Here is a 22,553-nt window from a genome sequence, read left to right as displayed (position 1 = left end):
AGATAATAATAATAAGAGCTATGGAAAAAGATTAGGCAGAGATAGGGAGTTGTTCTAGTTATCCATTGCTGTGTATTAAACTACCTCAAAATGTAGCAACAAAAAAAGCAATCATTTTATTTTGCTCATATACTCTGTGGACTGGGAATTCAGACAGGTGGACAGGGATGGATTATCTCTGCTTCATAGTGACTGGGGCCCCAGCTGGGAAGGCTTGAATGGTTGGGGCCCAGAATCATTTAAAAGCTTCTCCACAAGTTTGACACCTGGCTTGACGCCTGGGTTAAACTGGGATGTCAACAGGAGTGCTTACCCAATAGTGTCTCCATGTGGCTTGGGCTTCCTCACAGCATGATGACCTCAGAGCAGTTACACACTTCTTACATGGCAACTCAGGGCTCTAAGATCCAGTGTTTCAAGAAACAGGCAAGACTGCTAGTCTTTCAGGACCCAGCCTAGGAAATCACATAATGTCACTTGTACCACACTCGATTAGGTGAAGCAGTCATGAGCCCCACCCAGATTCAAGGGGGAAGGGGCTTAAACCCCATCTCTCCATGGGATGCATATCAAAGAATTTGTATCCATGTTTTAAAAATGTCATGGGAGTTCTTGGGGAATGTCTTAACCTTACTGTTTTCAGTTGAAATCAAAGAGAATATGTTCCAGGCCTAAAATAGAAGTGGACATGGCTGGGAAGGAGGGGAATTTCATGATGGGACAACCAGAAGGACAATTCAGGCCAGGGAATGGAGGCAGAATGATGAGGCTAGAACAGTTAGAAGCCACAGTGTGTTTAGATTATTACCAAATGTGGCTCATTCTTTGTCCTAATCTATTTACACTCTTACCTGAATCTTTCAGATACAGCCATGTAATTGAACACTTCTCCTGTGTTGTGCAGTGCCTGCAGAAGTTTCCCTTTTCAGCCTTATATCCAAGTGGTGGTCACTGGATAGTACGGCAGAATTGAAACATCCCTTCTTTATACCCCCTTGCCTTTCTGGAAAACTCCACAACATTCTTTTAAACTCAGCTTAGGTCAAACATCATGATTCTCGTTATTGTCTGTTTATCCCACCAGACTGTTCTTCGTACTATGTTCTTTGTCACCATACTATATTCTTTGCACTTCCAGTGCCTCTGCTCTACAGTTACTGGTGCATTTAGATGCAGTAAGGATGTTTGATGAATGAACAGCATTCAGCTGGAGTTGGAGAGAGTACAGGGTTCTTATGCCCAAGATTTTCATAACTACTGGCCTCAGGGATGATCACTGCTCTGTAAAATACCAGGGTGCTCGTCTTTCTCCTGGTGGTTTCCAAAACAGCAGATTTAGTACATCAGACATTGCTAGATTTGTATTTCCAGCCCAGACTTCTCTAAGCTGCATACTATGTCATCTCCATTTTGAGATCTCAAATTCAACCCGGACAAGACAAAATTCATGATCTTCAGTTGGCCCCAGCCACGTCTCCCTGCAAAACATAATGGTGACAACAAGCCACCCCTGTCTCCCAGTGTTTCCTGTCTCAGCCTGTCCCAGTCATCCTTGACACCTCCCTCTGCCTCATCCTAACGTCACCACCAGTTAGGGCCGTTATACCCCTCTCTAAACTGTGTCCACATGCCTCATCCCCACTGAACCACCTTAGGCCGCTGGAGCACAGTCGCTGTCCTGGAGCAAGGCAGCCGCATCTTCAAAGGTCTCTCTCTGCATCCTATTTGGCCATCCCAGCTCTGTTTTCCACACTGCAGCTAGGACGAGTTTTCTGAAATAGCAAATTGAGTCGTGTCACTACTGTCCCCAGATTCCCAACTAAAAACCTTTTAATGACTTCCCACTGCTCTTAGGATGAAAATTATCCTTAATGGACATGTAAGCCGCTTTGTGACCTGGCGCCTGCTTCTCTCCTTCTCCAGCCTCTTGTGGAAGCAATGTGCCCTTACTCAATCTGCTCCAGTCAAACTATAACTTTTTCCTGAGTTACATTCTTTCCTGCATCATGGCCTTTGCACAAGCCATATCCTCTCCCAGGAGTGCTTCTCCTACCTTCCTGTGCTTACTTAGTTCCTGGGCATCCTTCAGATCTCAGCTCCACCATCTCTTCCTTAAGGAAGTCCTCAGTCTTGGTCAGCTTACTTTGTATTATGCTCTCAGAGAATATGTTTCTTTCCTTTAGCGTTTATTTCAGTTCATAATTCCACCCTCATTGGTGTGACTGATGTCTGTCCTCTCCACTAGACCACACCTTCTATGAAACCAGGGACTGAAACTGTTTAAGCTCACACTTGGGTTGCTGGTGATAGGCTCCTGACATGAGATAAACACTCCACCAACATTTGTTCATTGTTTGAATTGCCATTGACAACCCTTCTCAAGGTCAGCAGAGATAAGGAACTGTCCTACACAGAGGTTACCGGGAAGTGGAATAAGGAGTTGTCAGTGGTCAATGTTAAATTACTTAAGCCTAAATAAGAGTTTGTTATGTAGTACTTTATTATTTAACTAATTTCAGGTCCCTTACATTTAATTTTTGTCAAGGTAAGCTACACTGGAGCACAGATTGTTGCAGGATTTGAAGATGGGGTTGTTCGAATTCTTGAACTTTATGATCCAAAGAGACTCACAATTTTTGCAGGACGCAAGAAAATTTCAGAGGCAGATATTCATTTGAAACAGGTTTTCAAACCCCACACTGCTCCTATCACTGCTTTAGCTTATGAACGTGATGGAGAAATTCTAGCCACAGGGGTAAGTTAGTAGATTTCCTTTGTTTCCTATTGAACCTTATTATAAGGCAAGATTACTATATTATATTATATTTATTATAATAATCTTGCCTTATTTATTTATTTATTTTTATTTTTATTTTATTATTTTATTTGGTATCATTAATCTACAATTACAGAAAGAACATTATGTTTACTAGGTTCCCCCCTTCACCAAGTCCCTCCCACATACCCCTTCACAGTCACTGTCCATCTAATCTTGCCTAATTTTTGATGATGCCTTATTTGCTAATGTTAATTTTTGAGGATATACCCATGTTTTGTTTTCTTTGTGCCCATATTCTTTCAGTGTAGTTTTTGCATGGCATTTAAAAATATTCTTATAAATCAAGTTCTAATGCTTATTTTGAGAATAGAAAATTTTGACTGGGAAGCACACATTATGTCTTATGTATAATCAATATTTTATAGCATGGCTATATTCTTATAGAGAATTGCCATAACTACAGAGAGTAGCATGCAAATGTTAATGCATTAGTAGGTGAGCATATGCTTTGTGGAATTTTTTGTGAGTTCACCTATGTACAAGTCTGGTGATCATTTTTTCGTAATCACATGCTAGAACAAATGGTTTGTCAAATGTTCTCATGGAGAAAATGAAGCAAGTATTTGAAATAAGAATTTTCTCAGGATAATCTGGGATATGTGGTCACTGCAGGTATAAGTACACAGTCAGTATACTATGGCTATTACATGTTTCTGTTTACTCCATGGAATAGATTTCAAATATTTAGCAGGTATTTATCTTTTTCTTAGAGTAAAGATAAAACCGTCTTCTTTTTTGATGTGGAAAAGGATTATAAGCCAGTTGGTTATATTACTACTCCTGGACCTGTTTGCCAGTTAATGTGGTCTTCAGTCTCTCATGTAAGTTATTATTATTTATCTTCATGCTTAAATCTCAATTGCTACGTAACGAAATGATCTGGAAGATGGAGACTAGCAGGTGGAATTATTAGCTCCCTACCTGGGTCCTGCAGTGAGGGGCTGAGGATGCCACACAGCTTGGCCAGCAGAGCACCACTCAGGAGCTCTATTTTGTCTCGCTTCCATACGCTGGTTAATTGGCCATGACTCTCTCTCAAAACCCTGAGTTATATCAGGCTTTGTTTCAACAATGGTGACTTGGCCAAATACATATGTCAGAATGTATTGATTTGGGTCTGTCAGTCCCTTTGACATTCAGAAGTCCAGTTCTAGGACCTGAGTGTGCTTGTCCTCATCTACTTATCTCCTCTCTTCTGCCCTCATTCCACCTCCATTTTCTGTTCTTAACTTTCATTGCTTAAATTCTGACAACAGTTAGTGATTCAGTATTGATCACTAATCTCAGTCAATGCCACCAATTTCCCTAAATTTGAGCATAGGGTAAATCAGTCATCTGAATATTTATTGAATGTCTAAACCAGGTGCTGTACTAGGTTCTAGGATAATAATAATAATACTGATGAACTGCAGAAAGGGTTGTCAGGATTTTTGGGGTAACATCTGAAATCTACTTTAAGCCCTTCTAAAGAAAAGGGCTATGAAAATACAGTAGTATCTAGAAAAAAATTTAAATACTCATTATTTTCATCTTTGCTAGGTACTGGTGATGGATTCACTAAATATTAGAAAACAGTCTCTTCTGAAGGAGAAAAAAATACACATTTAAGAAGTTAAACAACTATCATAACAATACAAGATTTCACAAGGGAATTGGTGACTAAAATATCAGTGGTATAGACCATATATGCTGGGAATGTAGAGCAGAGACATATCAAGAAAGGGGGAAGTAAGCATATGTTGTGTTAAAGCGTGACCATAGCATGTAATATTATGTGCATCCCCTTAGTCATTTCCCTAGGTACGAAGTCATTTCCAGGGGTTAGGGAAGGGGGTGGGTGTGCCTATAAAAGGGCAGCTCCAGGGAGATCTTTGTGGTGAAGGGATAGTTTTACATCTTGATTGCTGGATCTACACATGTGATAAAATCACATAGAACTATATACGCATTACATGCTATTGTCAATTTCCTAGTTTTGATATGGCATGAGAGGTAACCAACGGGAGAAACTGGGTGAAGGGCACATGATATGTATCTGTACTATCTTTGCAACTTGCTGGGAATCAATAATTATTTAAAAGTAAGTTTAAAAAAATAGTAGACATTAGAGACTAAAAGCCCCCAACATAAGTCAAAAATCATTTCAGGCAATGTTACCAACTAGGTTTTATATTTCTAATATTATCTGGAAAGTACCAGTGTCAAAGTAAGTTACCCTCATTTCATGATATATACTTGTATCAAATCATCACAGTTTTATACCTTACTTATACACTGTTGTATTTAAATTACATCTCAGTAAAGCTGGAGGAAAAATTAAATTGCCATATGTAACTATATGCTGCACACTTTGATTCTCCAAATAGCAGTGTCTGTTAGCCCCCATCAACTCAATGTCAGACCTCCTGCCTTCCTGAAATCACTGAAGCTTCTGCCCATTGTTTTGTATTTGCAATAAGGGTTCAGCACATATACACACAGAAACATTGTGCTTTCCATGGTCACTACCATGATCACTTTGGCAGCAGTGTGGAGAATTTACAAGGGAGTCAGATGAGAGGCAGGTGGATCTGTTGGGCAGCTGTGTTCCAGATAAGACATGACCCAGGGTTTGAACGACTATGTGGACAAGATACATATAGCAAGTAGAACTGACAGCACTTGGTGATCTTTTGAATTTCTGGGGATAATTTTGAGATATCTAAATGGAACTCATTAGAGTTTCTTGAGACACATTCTTCTGCATTATTCTGGGACTACCATTCTCCCTGCTACCCAACTAGAAAATCTTGAGAGTCATTCTAGTCGCTTCCCGAGCCCTAAGCACCCTGCCCTTCAGTGGTTCGCCCAGTCATATTGATGATGATGCATCCTACACATCTCTTCAATCTGTTTCCTCTATGTCCTTTTGGGTTCTCACATTTCATGCACTATGCTGTGAACCTGATATTTTCTGCCTAAAATGACTCTTCTTATCTTGGCATATATCAATTCATTATTTTTTCACACACACAAGTTGCTAATATTTTATTAAGGATTTTTGCATCTATGTTCATAATAGAATGATAATTTTCCCATTTGTAATATCCTTGACAGTTTTGGAATAAAAGTATTTTTCATAAAAAAAGGTCATTTCTATTCTTTGGACCTGAATTGTTCTACATAGGAGGATTTTTAATAATGAATTAAATTTTTTCAATAGATGTAGGTCTATAAAGTGCTAACAGAAGATAACTTCCAACTCACAATTTTATACACAGTGGTTAGTATCTTTCAAAAGTAAAGTAAACAATAAACAATAATGTGACCATTTGGAGGAAATGAACAAATTGTGTTCCTCCACAGGTTAGGGTTGTGTACCTGCTTTGCAGAATGTCAGGCTCATGTTTCTGCATTTTCCTTTTCTCTGAGATCTTGTCCCCTCAAGTCCTAACTTTCTTGTAGCTTTGAGCTTCAACTTCTGTCTCATCATCTTGGAGAGAATGCCTAAAGCTCTAGGACATTGCATTCTGTTTGGCTTCTAGGTCCCAAGCAGTAATTTGGCATATGTCCTTAGAAGAAAAAGTTGCAGAGAACATCCAGCTCACTTCACTTAGCTTCCCTTCTCTCTGGGATCTTGGCCCTTAGGCTCATGGCTGCACTGGTTTCTCTCTAATGTCTTGCACTAGCTGTTTTAGCAAACTTCATATGGTACTGAATTCAGTTTACTAACATTGTATTAGGATGTTTGCATCTATGTTCATAAATGAGGTAGGGTGGTTATTTCTGTTCTCAAAGTTCTCATCATGTTTGTTATTAAGGTTATTCTCCAAAGATGAGTTAGCAAATATTCTTCATTTTCCATTTCCTTGAAGAGATTGTATTATATTAGAATTTTGAACGTTTGCAAGACTTTGTTAATGGAGTCACCTCAGCATGGAATTTTGGTTTCTTTTTTCTTAAGGACATTTTAAAGAACCAATTCAGTGTCTTCAGTGATTATAGTAATATTCAACTCTAGCTCTTAATTCAGTTTTTGTAAGCACATTTTTTCCCCTAAAAATATTGTTTCTTTTGAATTTTCAGATGTATTGTCCGTACCTCTCATAATACCTGAATGTCACAGGATCTGTAGTGATATGCTGTTCTTGCTTTTTATGTTTGCTATTTGTTCCTTCTCTCCCTCCCTCTTGTTAATTAATTTTGCTGGAGGTTTGTCAATAGTATTAGTGTTTTCAAAGAACTTTTGACTTTATTTTATGTTTTTTATTTCACTAGCTAAGTTCTTCTATTATGTTTCTACATATACTTAGGGTTTATTTGTTTTTTTTTCCCCTAATTTTATAAGATGGACATTTATACTCTATTAATTATTAATCTTCTGTGTATGTGTCTTTACATGCACCTTTATAAAGCTGTAGGTTTCAGCTGTGTCCCAAAAGTTTGGATAATGTAGTATTTTCATCATTATTTTGTTCAAAATATTTTCTTAGTGTCTTTGACCTATGGGCCATTTAGAAGTATTTACTTAATTTGTAAACATGCAGAATTTCTAGTTATCATTTTATTATTGATTTCTTGCTTAATTGCATTTTAGCTGGAGAACAAACTATTTTAATTTAATTCTTTGAAGTTGGTTGAGACAAATTTAATACATGCTTTTCATGTGCTTGAAAAGAATATGTATTCTTAAAACTTTGTAGTTTTTGCATTTGTCTATTAGCTCAAGTTTTTAACTGCATAGCTAAATTGTCTGATTTTGATTTTCTATTTGCTTGTTACTGAGAGAGATGTTTTAAAATCTTTTGTTTTGATTGCGTATTTTTTCCCTGTGGTTTTGTCACTCTTTGCTGTATATATTTTGAGACCAAGGTTCCAGATAAATATAAATTTAAATTATCAATTTTCTGATGAATTAAACATTTTGTTATTATGAAGTGACTTGTTTGCCTACAGTAATGTTTCCATTTTAGGTGCCTCTTTTGTAAACAGTGGGAGGTTTAAAAATCACCGACCAGATAATCTTTGTCTTTTAGCTGAAGCCTTTAATTCGTTTATAATCACTGTTATAATTTGTATTAAACAATCATATGTAATCACTTTTATAATCTGGACTAAATCTACCACCTTATTTACTGCTTACTTTTGTGTCCTTTTTTCTTTGTATTCCATCCCTGAGTGCTCCCAGCTGATGTTTATTTGCCCGCAGTGTTTAGCCAAGGGCAGCTGGAGATAATACATCAGGGAAAATTAGCTCCTCCGTAACTGAGTGATTTAAACAGCCTCAATACAAGCCCCGCGGGTGGGGGTGAGGGCTCAACAACTGCGTGATGTTGCTCTTATCAACTCCCTTTCACCCACAGTGACCATTTTAAAACTTTTCCTCTTCTCGAAGCTGCAAGCCTCCCATGCCCACTGTTAGCGTCACTTAATTCATTGAAAAACAAAGATCCCACAGGCAGGACCCCTTCACCTTCCCACTGCCAAACATAAAATCCTGTGACCTCTGCACCCACCTGGTCCTCTTCCTGCCTTTACAATAGAGGTGCTGCCTCCCTGCTTCCTTGAGGCCAGTTCTACCTCTGGTCCTTTGGATTCTTTTCTCCCACTTTATTTCAAGATTTCACACTATTTGTTTTCTGTTTTCTGTCATATAAATTTTACCTGGATCATTTCCATCAGTATTTAAAAATATTCAAGTCTCTCCCACTTAGAAAAAAAAAGTTCCTTGACCTCATGTTCTCCTCCAGGTAGTATCCCATCTTCCACCTCCTGATTTTTTTAAGAGGATTGATTATTCCCATGGGCTCCATTTCGTTACATCCATTCCCTCCTGTACCTGCTGTCACTAGTTTCTAGTCTCATTCCACCAAATCAGCTCTTCTAAAGACACCAATTTTTATATCCATTTGGCATTTTAGTTCTTATCTTTCTTGACCTCTTTGCTTCACTTGACCCTGTTGATGCTTTTTTCTTCTTTGAAATACGATCTCCCTTGGACTTTTGTGACAATATACTCACTGGTTCCTTCAACATCTTGTTGCTCCTTCCCAGTCTCCCTCATGCAGCTGTTGTGCAGTTTTTTTTTTTTTTAAATAATTATTTTTTTATTGAAGGGTAGTTGACGCACAGTATTACATTACATTAGTTTCAAGTGTACAACACAGTGGTAGAACATTTATATACATAATTCGAGGTTCCGGCTATCACCCTACCAAGCTGTTACATGTTGTGCAGTTTTATAAAGGCTCTGGCCCAGTACCTGTTCTCACTCTGTTCTCTGGACCCGGCGGTACCATCTGGGCCCGCAACTTCCTTAAAAGCCCAAGATAACTTCCTTATCCTGAATCACAGGATATTTGCACATGGTATTTCCCTTACATAGCATGCTCGCTCATGTAATTTTCTTCTCATTCTTCACCCTGAAGCTTAGGTAGCTCCTTCTCAGGAAGGCTTGCACAGTCTCCTTTGCTCTTGTGGCACCTCTTGTTGCAGTTAAAATTTACATGTATTTTTTTTTTATTTGTTAAATGAAGGGCTTTCCCATTGGAAGTAAACTGCATAATGACAGAGACTGTACCTATTCTTATAATTTTACCCCAGCACTTTACAAACTGTCAGGTATGTAGTAGTGCATAGAAAATATAGAATGAAATGACTGAGTAAACATATTTAATAATTTGTCTATGGAATATCAAGATGGGGACTTCCTATACATGGTTAAATTACATGATTTTGGACCTCAAGAGAAAAGTCGGGGCTAGAGAGATTAATTTGGAATCAATTGCATGTGAGTGATAATGAAGCCTTGGGTTAGCTGTGAGATTTCCCAGGGAGTGTTTATGGAGAGAGGAGAAGAGGGAAGAGGACAAAAACCTTGGGAACATCCACATTTAATGAACTCAGGTCGACAGAGATTCCTTAAAGGAAGCAGAGACTGTGTACACCATCCTCACACTGCACATTTCCTTGGCAGGCCTCATTTTATTATTCTGCCTTTTGAGTATATTTCATATTTCCCAACTGCATTTCTATAAGGGGAAACATATCTAAATCTAGTTTAAACATTTATTAATTAATAATGACTTAATAAAATAATTGGCCTTAATAAATATATTTGGTGATTAATAAGATTGGCTTATTTTGAACAATAAATGTAATGAGGAATTAGTATCTTTTTAAAATGGTTGATATACATAGAGATTATATTTTCATTGGTTTATAATCTTTTCAAATAATGCTTTAAAAATTTTGCCTAAATGTAAATGATTACTCTTTCTTGTTTCAGCCTGATAGTACTTTACTGATTATGTGTGAGAATGGCTATGTTCTTGAAGCTCCATTTCCAACCATAAAGGAGGAAGAGGAAGATCATGATGTAGTTTCCTATGAAATCACAGACATGCGCATAAAATGTTTCCATTTCTCAAGTGTCAAATCTAAGATTCTGGTATGAGATATCCTTGAAGCATTATCTTCTAATATTTTTTCTTTCTTAGCATATAAAATGTCCTATGTTAAATTCTTGGGAAACAACAAAGAAGCTGACATGGATCCTGACTTTAAGGAGCTTAGAACCTGGTAGATAGCAGCTACCTGTATGAAAGGCAGTAGTGAATAGATACTATGTCAGAGTGCAAAGAAAACAATGTTGGGGTGTGCAGCGGGGAGACTTATATGGTTTTGATGAAGAAGTGAGGGGAGATCAGCATGGAGGTGACACTTGGCACCTAAAGGAGGGGAAGGACTTGAGAGATGACAGTGAGGAGGAAGGCAATGAAAGCTGGGAGAACATCCTGAGGGAAGGCAGAGTTGTAAGAGTTTCAGATGTTTTCAGGAAATGCCTGTGAAACAGAGGAATACCATTTGTGGAGGGATATGCCAGGAGTCTGTGACCAAAGCATGGGGCTCCTTAAATATCACCAGAGATGTTCTGATTTAATTCTTACACCATTGGATCCATTGTGAGATTTTGAGGAGGGAATTGATATGATGAGATCATATAAATTAGAAAAGTAATTCTGAGGGATAAAAAGAATAAAGAGATAAAAAGAATAAAGAGATAAAACATGGGATATAGGGATGCCAGTGTTAGGAGGCTTTTGGCAGATAGATGCTGAGGGCCTGAATCACAATATTACTAAAGATAGAAACAACTTCCCTCCCGGACTATTTCTCATCCACCCAATTCATGGGCCATCAGTGATAGACTCTGAGAGAAACTGTTTTAGCTCCTCTGTTAAGAAAAAAAAGTGACAGAATTTCTATAAAACCAGGATCAATGGGGGTAATACAGAAATGCAGTCATTTCAATGACTTGAAAATTTTAATCATAAAAATTATCCCCAAATTGATAATTATTTTTACATGACATTGTTACATCAGAGCTGTGAGTTTTTCTGGGGTTCTATCTTTTTTCTGCTTTCCTTGTCTTCCCAAATAGTGCAAATGAATGAATGAGTTACAGTTGCTTCTATATCTTCTTGGTATCTCTTTTGCAAAAGAGGTTAATAGAAATTGAAAAGAGAAAGAAACAAAAGGAGTTGAAGGAGCAGGAGAAGGAACTAAGGAAGAAGCAGCTAGAAGCACAGATGGAAGCAGATGAAGGGAAGGAATTCCAGATGGAGGAGGAGGGGGAAGAAGAGGAAGATGAGCCATTACCTGAAATTTTTATCCCATCCACACCCTGTCAGATTCTCTGTGGATTCTACTCAGAGCCAGGGAAGTTCTGGGTTTCTTTGGTGAGTAAACATATAATACATAATTTTTATCTCAGCCCTAATCTAATATAGCTTGTAGTCATTATTTTCCAATACATTCTTACTGTCTTGCTTTTATGGTAAGACTTCACTTACTGCTTTTGAAAGTGTGAATTTTGATGAATGAATGAGTTACAGTTGTTTTCATATTGTAATATCTCTTTTATGTCTGCTTATCTCTATTACCATCTGTGACATTCATACATGTTCCAGGAAGTCAAAGGGAGGAAGAATCAAAGGTAGAAGGGCAAAAGCTAAGGGGTTTCCCAGCCAAGTCTGTTGTTTTTCAGTTTTGAAAATAATTGGAATTTTGAAAATAATGGTAGCACTATCCAGTAGAATTTTGCTTACATTTTCTATCCACAACTATGTTGTGTGGTCATATGGAAGTCTGGGAAGATAACATTTCTACATAGTCATGTTGCCACCCTGAACAAAACTGGAACTTGGCTAATAAGGAAGAAGAGAAGAGTAGGTATTAAGGAGACAAATTTCAGGAACTGTCATAATGTTGTGACAATTATATCCTCTAATTATATATTTTCTGCCCTTATAAAACATTGTATTGATTTATTGCAAAGCAAGATTTCCTTCATTATAAATTAGTTGCAAACTTCAGCTCCATTCACCAAAAAAGCAGTAACTGACAAAAGCATATGTAAAAGATTATCACTAATTCATATCTGGCCCCAGATCTTTGGCCAGTCCAGGACACAGACTAGTGAAGGGTGGTTGTGATGAGCATTAACTCCTTTCCTCTCGAGCTTGTCCTAGAAATATATCTTTGATAGCAACTTGTAAGAAGGCAAGTAGCAAGAGGGATAGAACCTCACCTTACAACTCCATTTATTCATGCCTTTACCCTTTGTCTACTCTGCTTTTTGAAACCATTATTGATGGCTGCTGTTGTATGGGGCTCAAGGGATGAAGGGATGAAAAGATGGGTTTCCTCATACCATGAGGGAGAGAGGCGTAGGAACAGCTGCAATACAGTGTGATAGAGGTCTAGTGTCTGGAAACATACACACACAGATGGCTTACTTAACAAACATACTTAGGGCTTAGGGTTGCTGGATAAATATTACATGGGACATACTTAAACTAAAATGTATTTATTGTCTGTCTGAAATTCAGATGTAATTGGGCATCTTGAACTTTTATTTGCTAAATATGGAAACCTGCTTATCCTGTACCAGGCACTCTTCTAAGTAATTTGATAACCACCCTGTAAAATAAGTGCTTTTATAATTTGCATTTCATATAAGAAGAAACCAAGGCATGGGGAAATTAAATAGCTGACAGAGACCCTGACACTAACTCTGCTTGATCCAGATGTCTGCCCGCAACCAAGCGGATGCTGCAGGAAACCAGTCTTTGTTTAGAGTCATGAGCACAGTTCTCAAATCAGTACTCATACTGCAGGCAGGTCACTTCCTCCAGCCACTTTCACTTCCTCACTTAAAAAATTATCACATTAATTCATTCTTCTCCCTTCAAACATTTTGCACTTTCCCTCATTTTCTATCTCACGTTTCACTGAGAAAACAAACTAAAGCAATCAGATGGAATTTCCTTATCTTGCCTCAATCAGATCCAACCATCTACCACGAGGGATCCATGTCTGCTTTGCCTATTGTTAGAACTGGGGAATGGTCCCCTGCATCTTTCCAGACACTGTTCCAAAAGACCTCTCTCACTTCCAAAGATTTTGATGCTGAAATAAACCACCTGTATCATCAGCTTCTCTCTGTTTACTCAGTTCTTACCATCAGCATATGCTCTAGTACAGATCATCTTAAAATATTTTCCTTAACCACTTTCCTTCCCCTCCTTTTACAGATGATCTTACAGATCATACTATATTAATACAATTTGATGTAAATTTATTATTTTACTAGTTCCAGAGAAAAAGAGATCTTTGAGCACATTACATACTTTAATGCTATGGATCCTTCCCTCCCCATTCCCTGTTTATATAACCATTTGTATCTCCAAAAGGCATTTTGCAACTGTTTTATATCGTTGATAGCATTTTGGCTTACCCATTTTCATGCTAATTCCTGTCTATATCTTTGTAATTAAAACTTCTACCTAAAAAATTGTCTTTAATATTTTCTTTAGTGTAGGTCTGCTGATGACAAATTCTCTCAGTTTTGGGGTTCTTATATTTTTGGTTTTGAAGTGTCTTTATTTTGCCTTTATAAAATTACATTTTTGCAGCATATTTTCTTTTCACAACTTTGATACCTTTTTATCAGCTTTTGTCTTCTATTCTGCCAGCTGCATCTTTTCATTGTCATTTCTTTGAAACCTAACATATCTTTTTTCTCTGGTTCCTTTTAAGATTTTGTGTTAAAAGGTGTAATTTCTTCATAATTATCCTGCTTGTGGTTCATAGCATTTCTTGAATTCCAACATATTTTTATTCAGTTTTGGAAAATGCTCAGCCATTATCTACTACCGTCTTGCTTCTGGCCCACCTTTTTGCTTCCTTCTTCTGGGAGTCCAGTTTTACATATATTAACCCTTATCATACGGCCGATAAGTATCTTACGTTCCTATTTTTTTCTTTTTGTATTTCCAATCCTTCTTTTCTCTCTCCTGATTTAGACTATTTTTTTCTGATCTCTGTGCCAGCTTCATAATTCTAGCTGTATTTAGTTGCTTTTAAACAATCTGTTGAATTTTTTATTTCCATAATTTTATTTTTCAGTTCTAGAATTTTCATTTTTTCCATTATTTACTTTTCTAAAGATTCCAGTTGACTTCTAAAATTTTCTATATTGCCTTCAAAATCCTTAAATATATTAATCATAGTAATTTAAGTCCTTTTAGAAAACACCACTATTGATATGTTTTGTGATTTTTTTCTTTGATCTGTTCCTTCTTTTCCTCTTCACCTGTTTCATCCACCTCCCTCCCCTGTGGCAGCCACTAGTTTGTTCTGTGTTTGAGTCCATTTTAATTTTGTTTTGTTTTTTAGATTCCACATATAAATGAAATCATATGGTATTTATCTTTCTCTGACTTATTTCACTTAGCATAAAACTCTCTAGGTTCATCCATGTTGTCACAAAGGGCAATATTTCATTCTTTTTTATGGCTGGGTAATATTCTGTTGTATATATCACATCTCTTTTATCTACTCATCTATCAATATGTTGTTTTGGCTATTGAAAGTAATGCTGTGATAAACATAGGGGTACATATATCTTTTTGGATTAGCAATTTTGTTTTCTTCAAGTAAATTCCAAGAACTGGAATTACTGGGTGATATGATATTTTTATTTTTATTTTTTGAGAAACCTTCATACTACTACTCATAGGGGCTACGCCAATTTGCAATTCCACCGACAGTGTATGAGGGTTCTCTTGTCTCCACATTCTTGCCAGCACTTGTTATTTCTTATCTTGGTGATATTAGCCATTATCACTGGTGTAAGGTGTGGTTTTGATTAATTTTTATTTCCCTGATGATTAGTGGTGTGAAGTAACTTTTCATGTATCTGTTGGCCATCTGTATATCTTTTTTTGGAAAAAAATGTCTGTTTAGGCCCTCTGCCAATTTTTTAATCAGATTATTATTATTTTTTGGTCTTAAGTTGTGTGTTATTTATATGTTTTGGATATTAGCCCCCTATTAGATATACCATTTGCAAATATATTCTCCAATACAAAAGGTTGACATTTTGTTTTGTTGATGGTTTCCTTTGCTGTGCAGTAGCTTTTTAGTTTGATGAAGTCCCAATGGTTTATTTTGCTTTTTTTTTCCCTTGCCTCAGGAGACATATCCACAAAAAAGTTACTAATGCTGATGTTCAAGAGTTTACTGCCTATGTTTTCTTCTTATGGTTTTATATTTAGGACTTATATTTAGGTCTTTAGTCCATTTTGAGTTTTTGTGTATGGTGTAAGACAGTGATCCAGTTTCATTCTTTCTCATGTAACTGTCCAGTTTTCACAACATTTATTAAAGAGACTACCTTTTCCCATTGTATGTTCTCACCTCCTTTGTCATATATTAATTGGCCATATAGGTATGGCTTTCTTTCTGGGCTCTCCATTCTGTTTCATTGGTCTATGTATCTGTTTCTGTGCCAGTGCCATACTACTATAGCTTTGTAATAGAGTTTGAAATCAGGGAGTGTGATACACTCAGCCTTGTTGTTCTTTCTCAAAACTGCTGGGGTTATTCATAATTGTGGTTCCACACAAATTTTAGAATTATTTGCTCTAGTTCAGTTAAAAATGCCTTTTGTATTTTGATAGGGATTGCACTGAAACTGCAGATTGCTTTGGGTAGTATGGTCATTTTAACAGTGTTAATTCTTCCTATCCATGAGCATGGAATAACTTTTATTTATGCCTTCTTCAATTTATTTCATCAACATCTTATCAGAATATAGATCTTTTACCTCCTCAGTTAAATTTATTCCTAGGTACTTAATTCTTTTTGATTGTTGTAAATAGGATTGATTTCTTAATTTCTCTTTCTGTCAGTTCATTATTTGTATATAGAAAAACAACAGATATCTGTATATTGATTTTGTATCCTATGAGTTCACTGAATTCATATGTTCTAGTAGTTTTTTACTATAGTCTTTAAGGTTTTCTATATTCAGTATCATGTCATCTGCATATAGCAAAAATTTTGCTTCTTCCTTACCAACTTGGATGCCTTTTATTTCTTTTTCTTACCTGATTGAAATGGCTAGGGCTTCCAGTATTATGTTGAATAAAAATGGTGAGAGTGGAGATCCTTTCTTTTTCCTGATCTTAAAGGAAAAGCTTTTACCTTTTCACTACTGAGCATGATGTTGGTTGTGGGTTTGTCATATATGGCCTTTATGATATTAAGGTATGTGCCCTTTATATCCACTTTGTTGAGAGTTTTTATCACGAATGAACGCTGAATTTTGTCAAATGCTTTTTCAGCATCCATGGAGATGACTATATGGTTTTTATTCTTCCTTTGATTGATTTGTGGATTAAATCCCACTGTTGTAGTGAATGATCCTTTTAATGTATTTTTGAGTTTGGTTTGCTAATATTTCTTTGAGAATTAGTCTGTTTTTTAAAATTTTTTATCAAGTCTGTCTTCCCTAGTATGCCTAATTTGGAAAACAGTAACACCGGCTTGAGTCTCTGTATGTTGCCACTGTCCCCTAGAGATTTAGGATTTTTAGCTGCTTTTCAGAACCAAAAATAAATCATTTCATCTAGTCAGTGATTAAGATGACTTGAAATTAGGCTTTACTTTCTGTGAGATCCAGTGTATTTTTTAGTTTACTCATGCATATAGGGGATAGTGCTCCAGAGTTGCAATAGAAAGCCCAGTGGAAGTGTTATGTCATCTCCTCCTTGGAGAGGGCCCTGGGATTCTTTCCCTCTCTCTAAGCCAGTGAGACTACAAATAGTTCTGCTGAGCTTAGCTTCTTAGCTGAAACATTCAGGATTGAAGTTGCCTCAAGTAGAAAACAATGGCTGAGACTGAAAACCATCTCTGTAAGCCAACACCCACAAAACTCTTCCATTAAGCACTGCTTATTCAGAATAATACTTGAAATAAAATGGAATTTAGTAGGTAGTCAGAGGTAAGCTCTCTTGCATTGACTATTAAGTATGAACAAATCATCACCAAGCATTTTATTATATAGTTGCATATAAATGTACAATGGAGATGCTTTATTAAACCTATCAGAGAAATCATATCAAAATAGCTGCTTTAATATATATATCTTATGTTTTAAAATTCAAAATAATAAAATAATCCTCATGTAGTCATTCATATCTTATAATCAAGCATCACCTTCTATGTTATTTATCTCTTTCCAGGGTGGCTATGATTCTGGTTTTCTATATCACTGTCAGTTCCCCCCATATAACGAAAACTGTGATTTTACAGAAGAAAAAGATGAGCCTTTTGATTTTCGTCTTCTTGAGGATACAGAGGATAATCCCATCCAAACTATCACTTTCAGGTGAACAGAATTTCAGAATGCTTTAAAAAAACTATATCCAGTTAGTGTCCAGGTTTTGTCCATCATGAATATTACTAATTTTTAAGGATCTGTCCAAATGGAGGGTTACTGAAACTTTAGTTAACTAAATCAAATGAACAAATAGAATCAAAGGTAATTCTGAAACTATATTTCAATCCCCTGTATCAAATATTATGTCAGAATTTTTGCTTATTGCACAACCGTATGGATTTACTTCCTATTACTTAGGCGGATACTACTTTGCTGTCAGATAGTGATGGTTTAGGGTTAGAATGATTCTAGAGAAATCATAAATTGAATTATTAGACCTTTAATAATTGAAAGTTAAGCATATATAGTAATTCTATTGAATTGTTGGCCTTTTCCCTTCTATCCTTTTATATTAGTTTGCTAGGGCTTCAGTGTATGAATTTGTGGGGGACATAATTAATTCACAACACATTTGTTAGTAAAAATTTAGACATTTGTCAATTAATTTAAAAATAACATTTCAGATTAATATGAAGAACAATTGACTTTTTTTGTTTTACAGCATTAATCAAGATATGATGTTTTGTGGAATGCAGAATGGAGCAATTCGCATCTACATCCTAAGTCAGAATGATCTTTCACTGAATCATATGGTGGGCTACTGGAACTGCAATATGCATGACAATAATTATGGATGTATTAAAGGCATCTCTACTAGCTTTGATGACCGTTTCTTAGTGACTGTTGGGGCAGATAGTAATATCTTTGTTTTCAGCATTATTTCTGAATTTGAGTTAAAGAAAGGCATCAAAGCCAAAGTACCGTCTCCCAGGGTAGGTAACCAACTTATATAACAAAAAACACTTTATTTTAAAGTTGTGATGTTATAATTGCTCATATCCTTTAAAAATTGAAAATTATTTAGACACATTTACCTTATATTCTACTCTTCCTACCAGTACAATAATTTTGACTTTCTGATACCTCTATTTTCAAATATTAAAGGTGTTGAATTCCCCTTATTAATAAAAACATAGAAGTCCCCAGATTAAAAAGACTGAGTTAATTTTCCTGTATCAATCACTTTCTTGATCAAAGTTTTTATTTTCAAAATACAATTTTTTTCAAATATATAGTGTTTTTCATTTATTCATTTATTGAAAGGGCATATATGGAATGTACACAATAATTTGTGCCTTTGAAAGAGTTGTAAAAATATTGTCTTTAGTATTAGAAAATGACTATGTGGATCATGATCAAATATTATAGGTAAATTATTCTGTTCTTAGGAAGAATACATTATTGGCTTTGTAATGATGATTGAGGGTTCAGAGCCCCAAATTATATCTTTTGCCCTGTCACAGGATCTGAAATTCTATGATCAAAGTGGTTTCTTTGGAGAAAAGTCATTAACAATTATTAGAATTGTTCCCAAAGAATGAAGACTTACATTAAGAAGACCAAAATTAAAATTCCTATGAGCACATTGGCTTATTTAACAGGTAGCCAACTTCAAAAGAACATACAAAGAACATAGGGAAAATTTGAGCAGGTAGATTGTCATAAATAGCAGCAAAATTTGGAGAATGGACAGTTGTCTAAAGAGGTCCAGTTGAGGAATAAGAATTACAGAAGGCAAGGTATATAAACAAGAAGAATATCTTTCTACCTAGTGCCAGCTCTCTCTATGGAAACCCATATGGGATAGAAAAAATCCATTACACATTTGTTCATTTATGACCATAATCAATGTTTATTTTTATTTTTGGGGGGTCATTAATATACACTTACATCAACAACATTGTGGTTACTAGATTCCCCCCATTATCAAGTCCCCAACACATACCCCATTAGTCACTGTCCATCAGCATAGTAAGATGCTATAGAGTCATTACTTGTCTTCTCTGTGCTATACTGCCTTCTCCGTGCCTCCCACCCACTACATTATGTGTGGTAATCATAATGCCCCTTCTCTCCCTTCTCCCTCCCTTCCCACCCATCCTTCCCAGTCCCTTTCCCTTTGGTAACTGCTGGTCCGTTCTTGGGTTCTGTGAGACTGCTGCTGTTTTGTTCCTTCAGTTTTTTTCTTTGTTCTTATACTCCACAGTTGAGTGAAATCATTTGGTACTTGTCTTTCTCTGCCTGGCTTATTTCACTGAACGTAATACCCTTTAGCTCCATCCATGTTGTTGCAAATGGTAGGATTTGTTTTCTTTTTATGGCTGAATAATATTTGTGTATATGGACCATATCTACTGATGGACACTTAGGTTGCTTCCATTTCTTGGCTATTGTAAATAGTGCTGCGATAAACATAGGGGTGCATCTTTCTTTTTCAAACTGGGCTCCTGCATTCTTAGGGTAAATTCCTAGGAGTGGAATTCCTGGGTCAAATGGTATTTCTATTTTGAGTTTTTTGAGGGACCTCCATACTGCTTTCCACAATGGTTGAACTAATTTACATTCCCACCAGCAGTGTAGGAGGGGTTCCCCTTTCTCCACATCCACACCAACATTTGTTGTTGTTTGTCTTTTGGGTGTTGGCCATCCTAACTGGTGTGAGGTGATATCTCATTGTGCTTTTAATTTGCATTTCTCTGATGATTAGTGATGTGGAGCATCTTTTCATGTGTCTGTTGGCTATCTGAATTTCTTCTTTGGAGAAGTGTCTGCTCAGATCCTCTGCCCATTTTTTAATTGGATTATTTGCTTTTTGTTTGTTGAGGTGCATGAGCTCTTTGTATATTTTGGATGTCAACCCCTTATTGGATATGTCATTTATGAATATGTTCTCCCATACTGTAGGATACCTTTTTGTTCTGCTGATGGTGTCCTTTGCTGTACAGAAGCTTTTCAGCTTGATATAGTCCCACTTGTTCATTTTTGTTTTTGTTTCCCTTCCCCTGGAAGATATGTTCATGAAGAAGTTGCTCATGTTTATATTGAAGAGAGTTTTACCTATGTTTTCTTCTAAGAGTTTTATGGTTTCATGACTTACATTCAGGTCTTTGATCCATTTCAAGTTTACTTTTGTGTATGGAGTTAGACGGTAATCCAGTTTCCTTCTCTTACATGTAGATGTCCAGTTTTGCCAACAACAGCTGGTGAAGAGACTGTCATTTCCCCATTGCATATCCATGGCTCCTTATCATTATTAATTGACCATATATGCTTGGGTTAATATCTGGACTCTCTATTCTGTTTCACTGGTCTATGGGCCTGTTCTTGTGCCAGTACCAAATTGTCTTGGTTACTGTGGCTTTGTAGTAGAGCTTGAAGTTGGGATGAGAGATCCCCCCTGCTTTATTCTTCCTTCTCAGTCATAATCAACATTTCTTAAGCCACTGAAGCAGAGTCTGCTTTTAAGAAGGCAAAATAAAAAGAACTGAATAAACAAGGGCTAAGCTCTGCATAGGTCAAAGCTTCTTACTGTACTTACAGTACTTACTATTCTTTATTATCAACTGGGGAGCCCTCAAAAGTACAGCTGTCTGAGTCCTACCCAAGATCAAGTAAGTCAGAATTTCTGAAGGTGAGGCCCAGGCTTCAGTATCTTATAAAACATCTCTCTTCCTCCCCCTGCCCCTGTGATACTACATGCAGTGAGGATTGAGAACAATTGGCATGTATTTTGAGACTGTTGGAAGCACCGTTGTTTTAACTCAAACATACTGTAAACAGCTGAGGCCAGGAGATAGTTGACTGAGTATCAGTGCCAAATCTTGGAAATCACACTGCTATTAGAGAACAAAGGGGCTTAGCTCTGGGCAACACAAAAGTAAAAAATAAAATAAAATTCAATCAAGTTACATGCTAAGTGATTAACAGTAACTACAATGTATTAGCCATCACTGTCTCATGCATTGGTCATGTTTTAGGACTTCACCTTTACTAAAATCATAAACCTTGTCTTACAAACATACTTGTAGTTACATTTCATATGTATAAAGACTAATATAGTAATAAAACAACTTGGTCAAAAGACAGTCTTTATTGCTCTACAATGCATGACAGCAAAACAGAGAGCTATCTGTTATGAAAGAGAATAGACAATAAACAAGTTCAGTTTTACTTAACAGCTGATTAGATGGGACTCTGTTTAGTTCACCAGGTCATAATTCTTCTTCCTTAACAGCCTAAGAATTTTACAGCACAGCACCTGAATAAACAGAGTATTTTTAAGTGATTTACTTTACAGTTCCCCTTAATTTAAATTGGTTTCCTTTCTAAAGGGAGATTCCTATTTCTTATTTCACACCTTTCTTTCTCAAGGAGGGGAGTTACATTATTCTGTGCATTTCCCACTGTAGCCTTCTTTTGATAAGGCCAAGTGAATACTTAGTTAAAATATTATATATATTTATATATATAAGAAATATATACATACATATTTTTAAAACTCTTCCTAGTATACTCATGAGGTATTTGGGGGAAATTATGTATGTATGTTAAGTAACAGCATTTTAAAATAAATGACCTAGAAAATTTTTATATGTTTTCTTTATTAAAAACACATAATACTAGTATGTCACATTTTAGAAAGGAGTTATAGTGATGTTGACATTTAACATTCATATTAGGTTTTAAGACTTTTCTATGTATCCCTTTAAATGAAGCAGAAACAAATAAGTTTAGTCAACTGAAAATTTTTCCTTAGTTTATTTTTTGTGAAAGTACTTTGTAAGCCTACAGTTGTTAAAATTGGTAAGGAGAAAAACTACTCAATTTGCTACTTACTAGATATTTTAAGAGAAATATGAAGTTTAAAATGGCTACCTTTTATTCCCCTTCCACAGTTTGGAATTGAAACAGAGCCAATTCCAGAAGACATTGAAGATCCCAAAGCCTACAGGTATGAGAATTTTTGATAAATAACTGACTGGGCCTGAGCTTTTGCAAAACGAATCAACATTTTATGGAAGTTGACCATGTTGGTTTTCAAATGATTAAATACTAATTTTCTCTTCTGCTATTTCTGCATCCTCAACTATTATCCTTTAAATT

At 36.2% G+C, this 22,553-nt stretch overlaps 1 protein-coding gene across 3 annotated transcripts in view; it reads left to right on the top strand.

Annotated features, from left to right (window-relative positions):
* Positions 1–22,553, top strand: part of CFAP44 (cilia and flagella associated protein 44) — a 98,881-nt gene that overhangs the window by 28,539 nt on the left and 47,789 nt on the right. For 2 of the 3 annotated variants that reach the window (XM_057502638.1, XM_057502629.1), the window contains exons 14-20: positions 2,546–2,755; positions 3,550–3,660; positions 10,107–10,268; positions 11,323–11,559; positions 17,413–17,558; positions 18,112–18,382; positions 22,346–22,401. In XM_057502638.1, the coding sequence (XP_057358621.1) occupies positions 2,546–2,755; positions 3,550–3,660; positions 10,107–10,268; positions 11,323–11,559; positions 17,413–17,558; positions 18,112–18,382; positions 22,346–22,401 (1,193 nt within the window). The remainder of the gene's footprint in view (positions 1–2,545; positions 2,756–3,549; positions 3,661–10,106; positions 10,269–11,322; positions 11,560–17,412; positions 17,559–18,111; positions 18,383–22,345; positions 22,402–22,553) is intronic. The other variant, XM_057502641.1, reaches the window with a different exon arrangement.

This window comes from Manis pentadactyla, chromosome 1, assembly GCF_030020395.1.
Source record: "Manis pentadactyla isolate mManPen7 chromosome 1, mManPen7.hap1, whole genome shotgun sequence".
Lineage (NCBI taxonomy): Eukaryota > Metazoa > Chordata > Mammalia > Pholidota > Manidae > Manis > Manis pentadactyla.
This window is presented reverse-complemented; position numbering and strand designations above follow the sequence as displayed.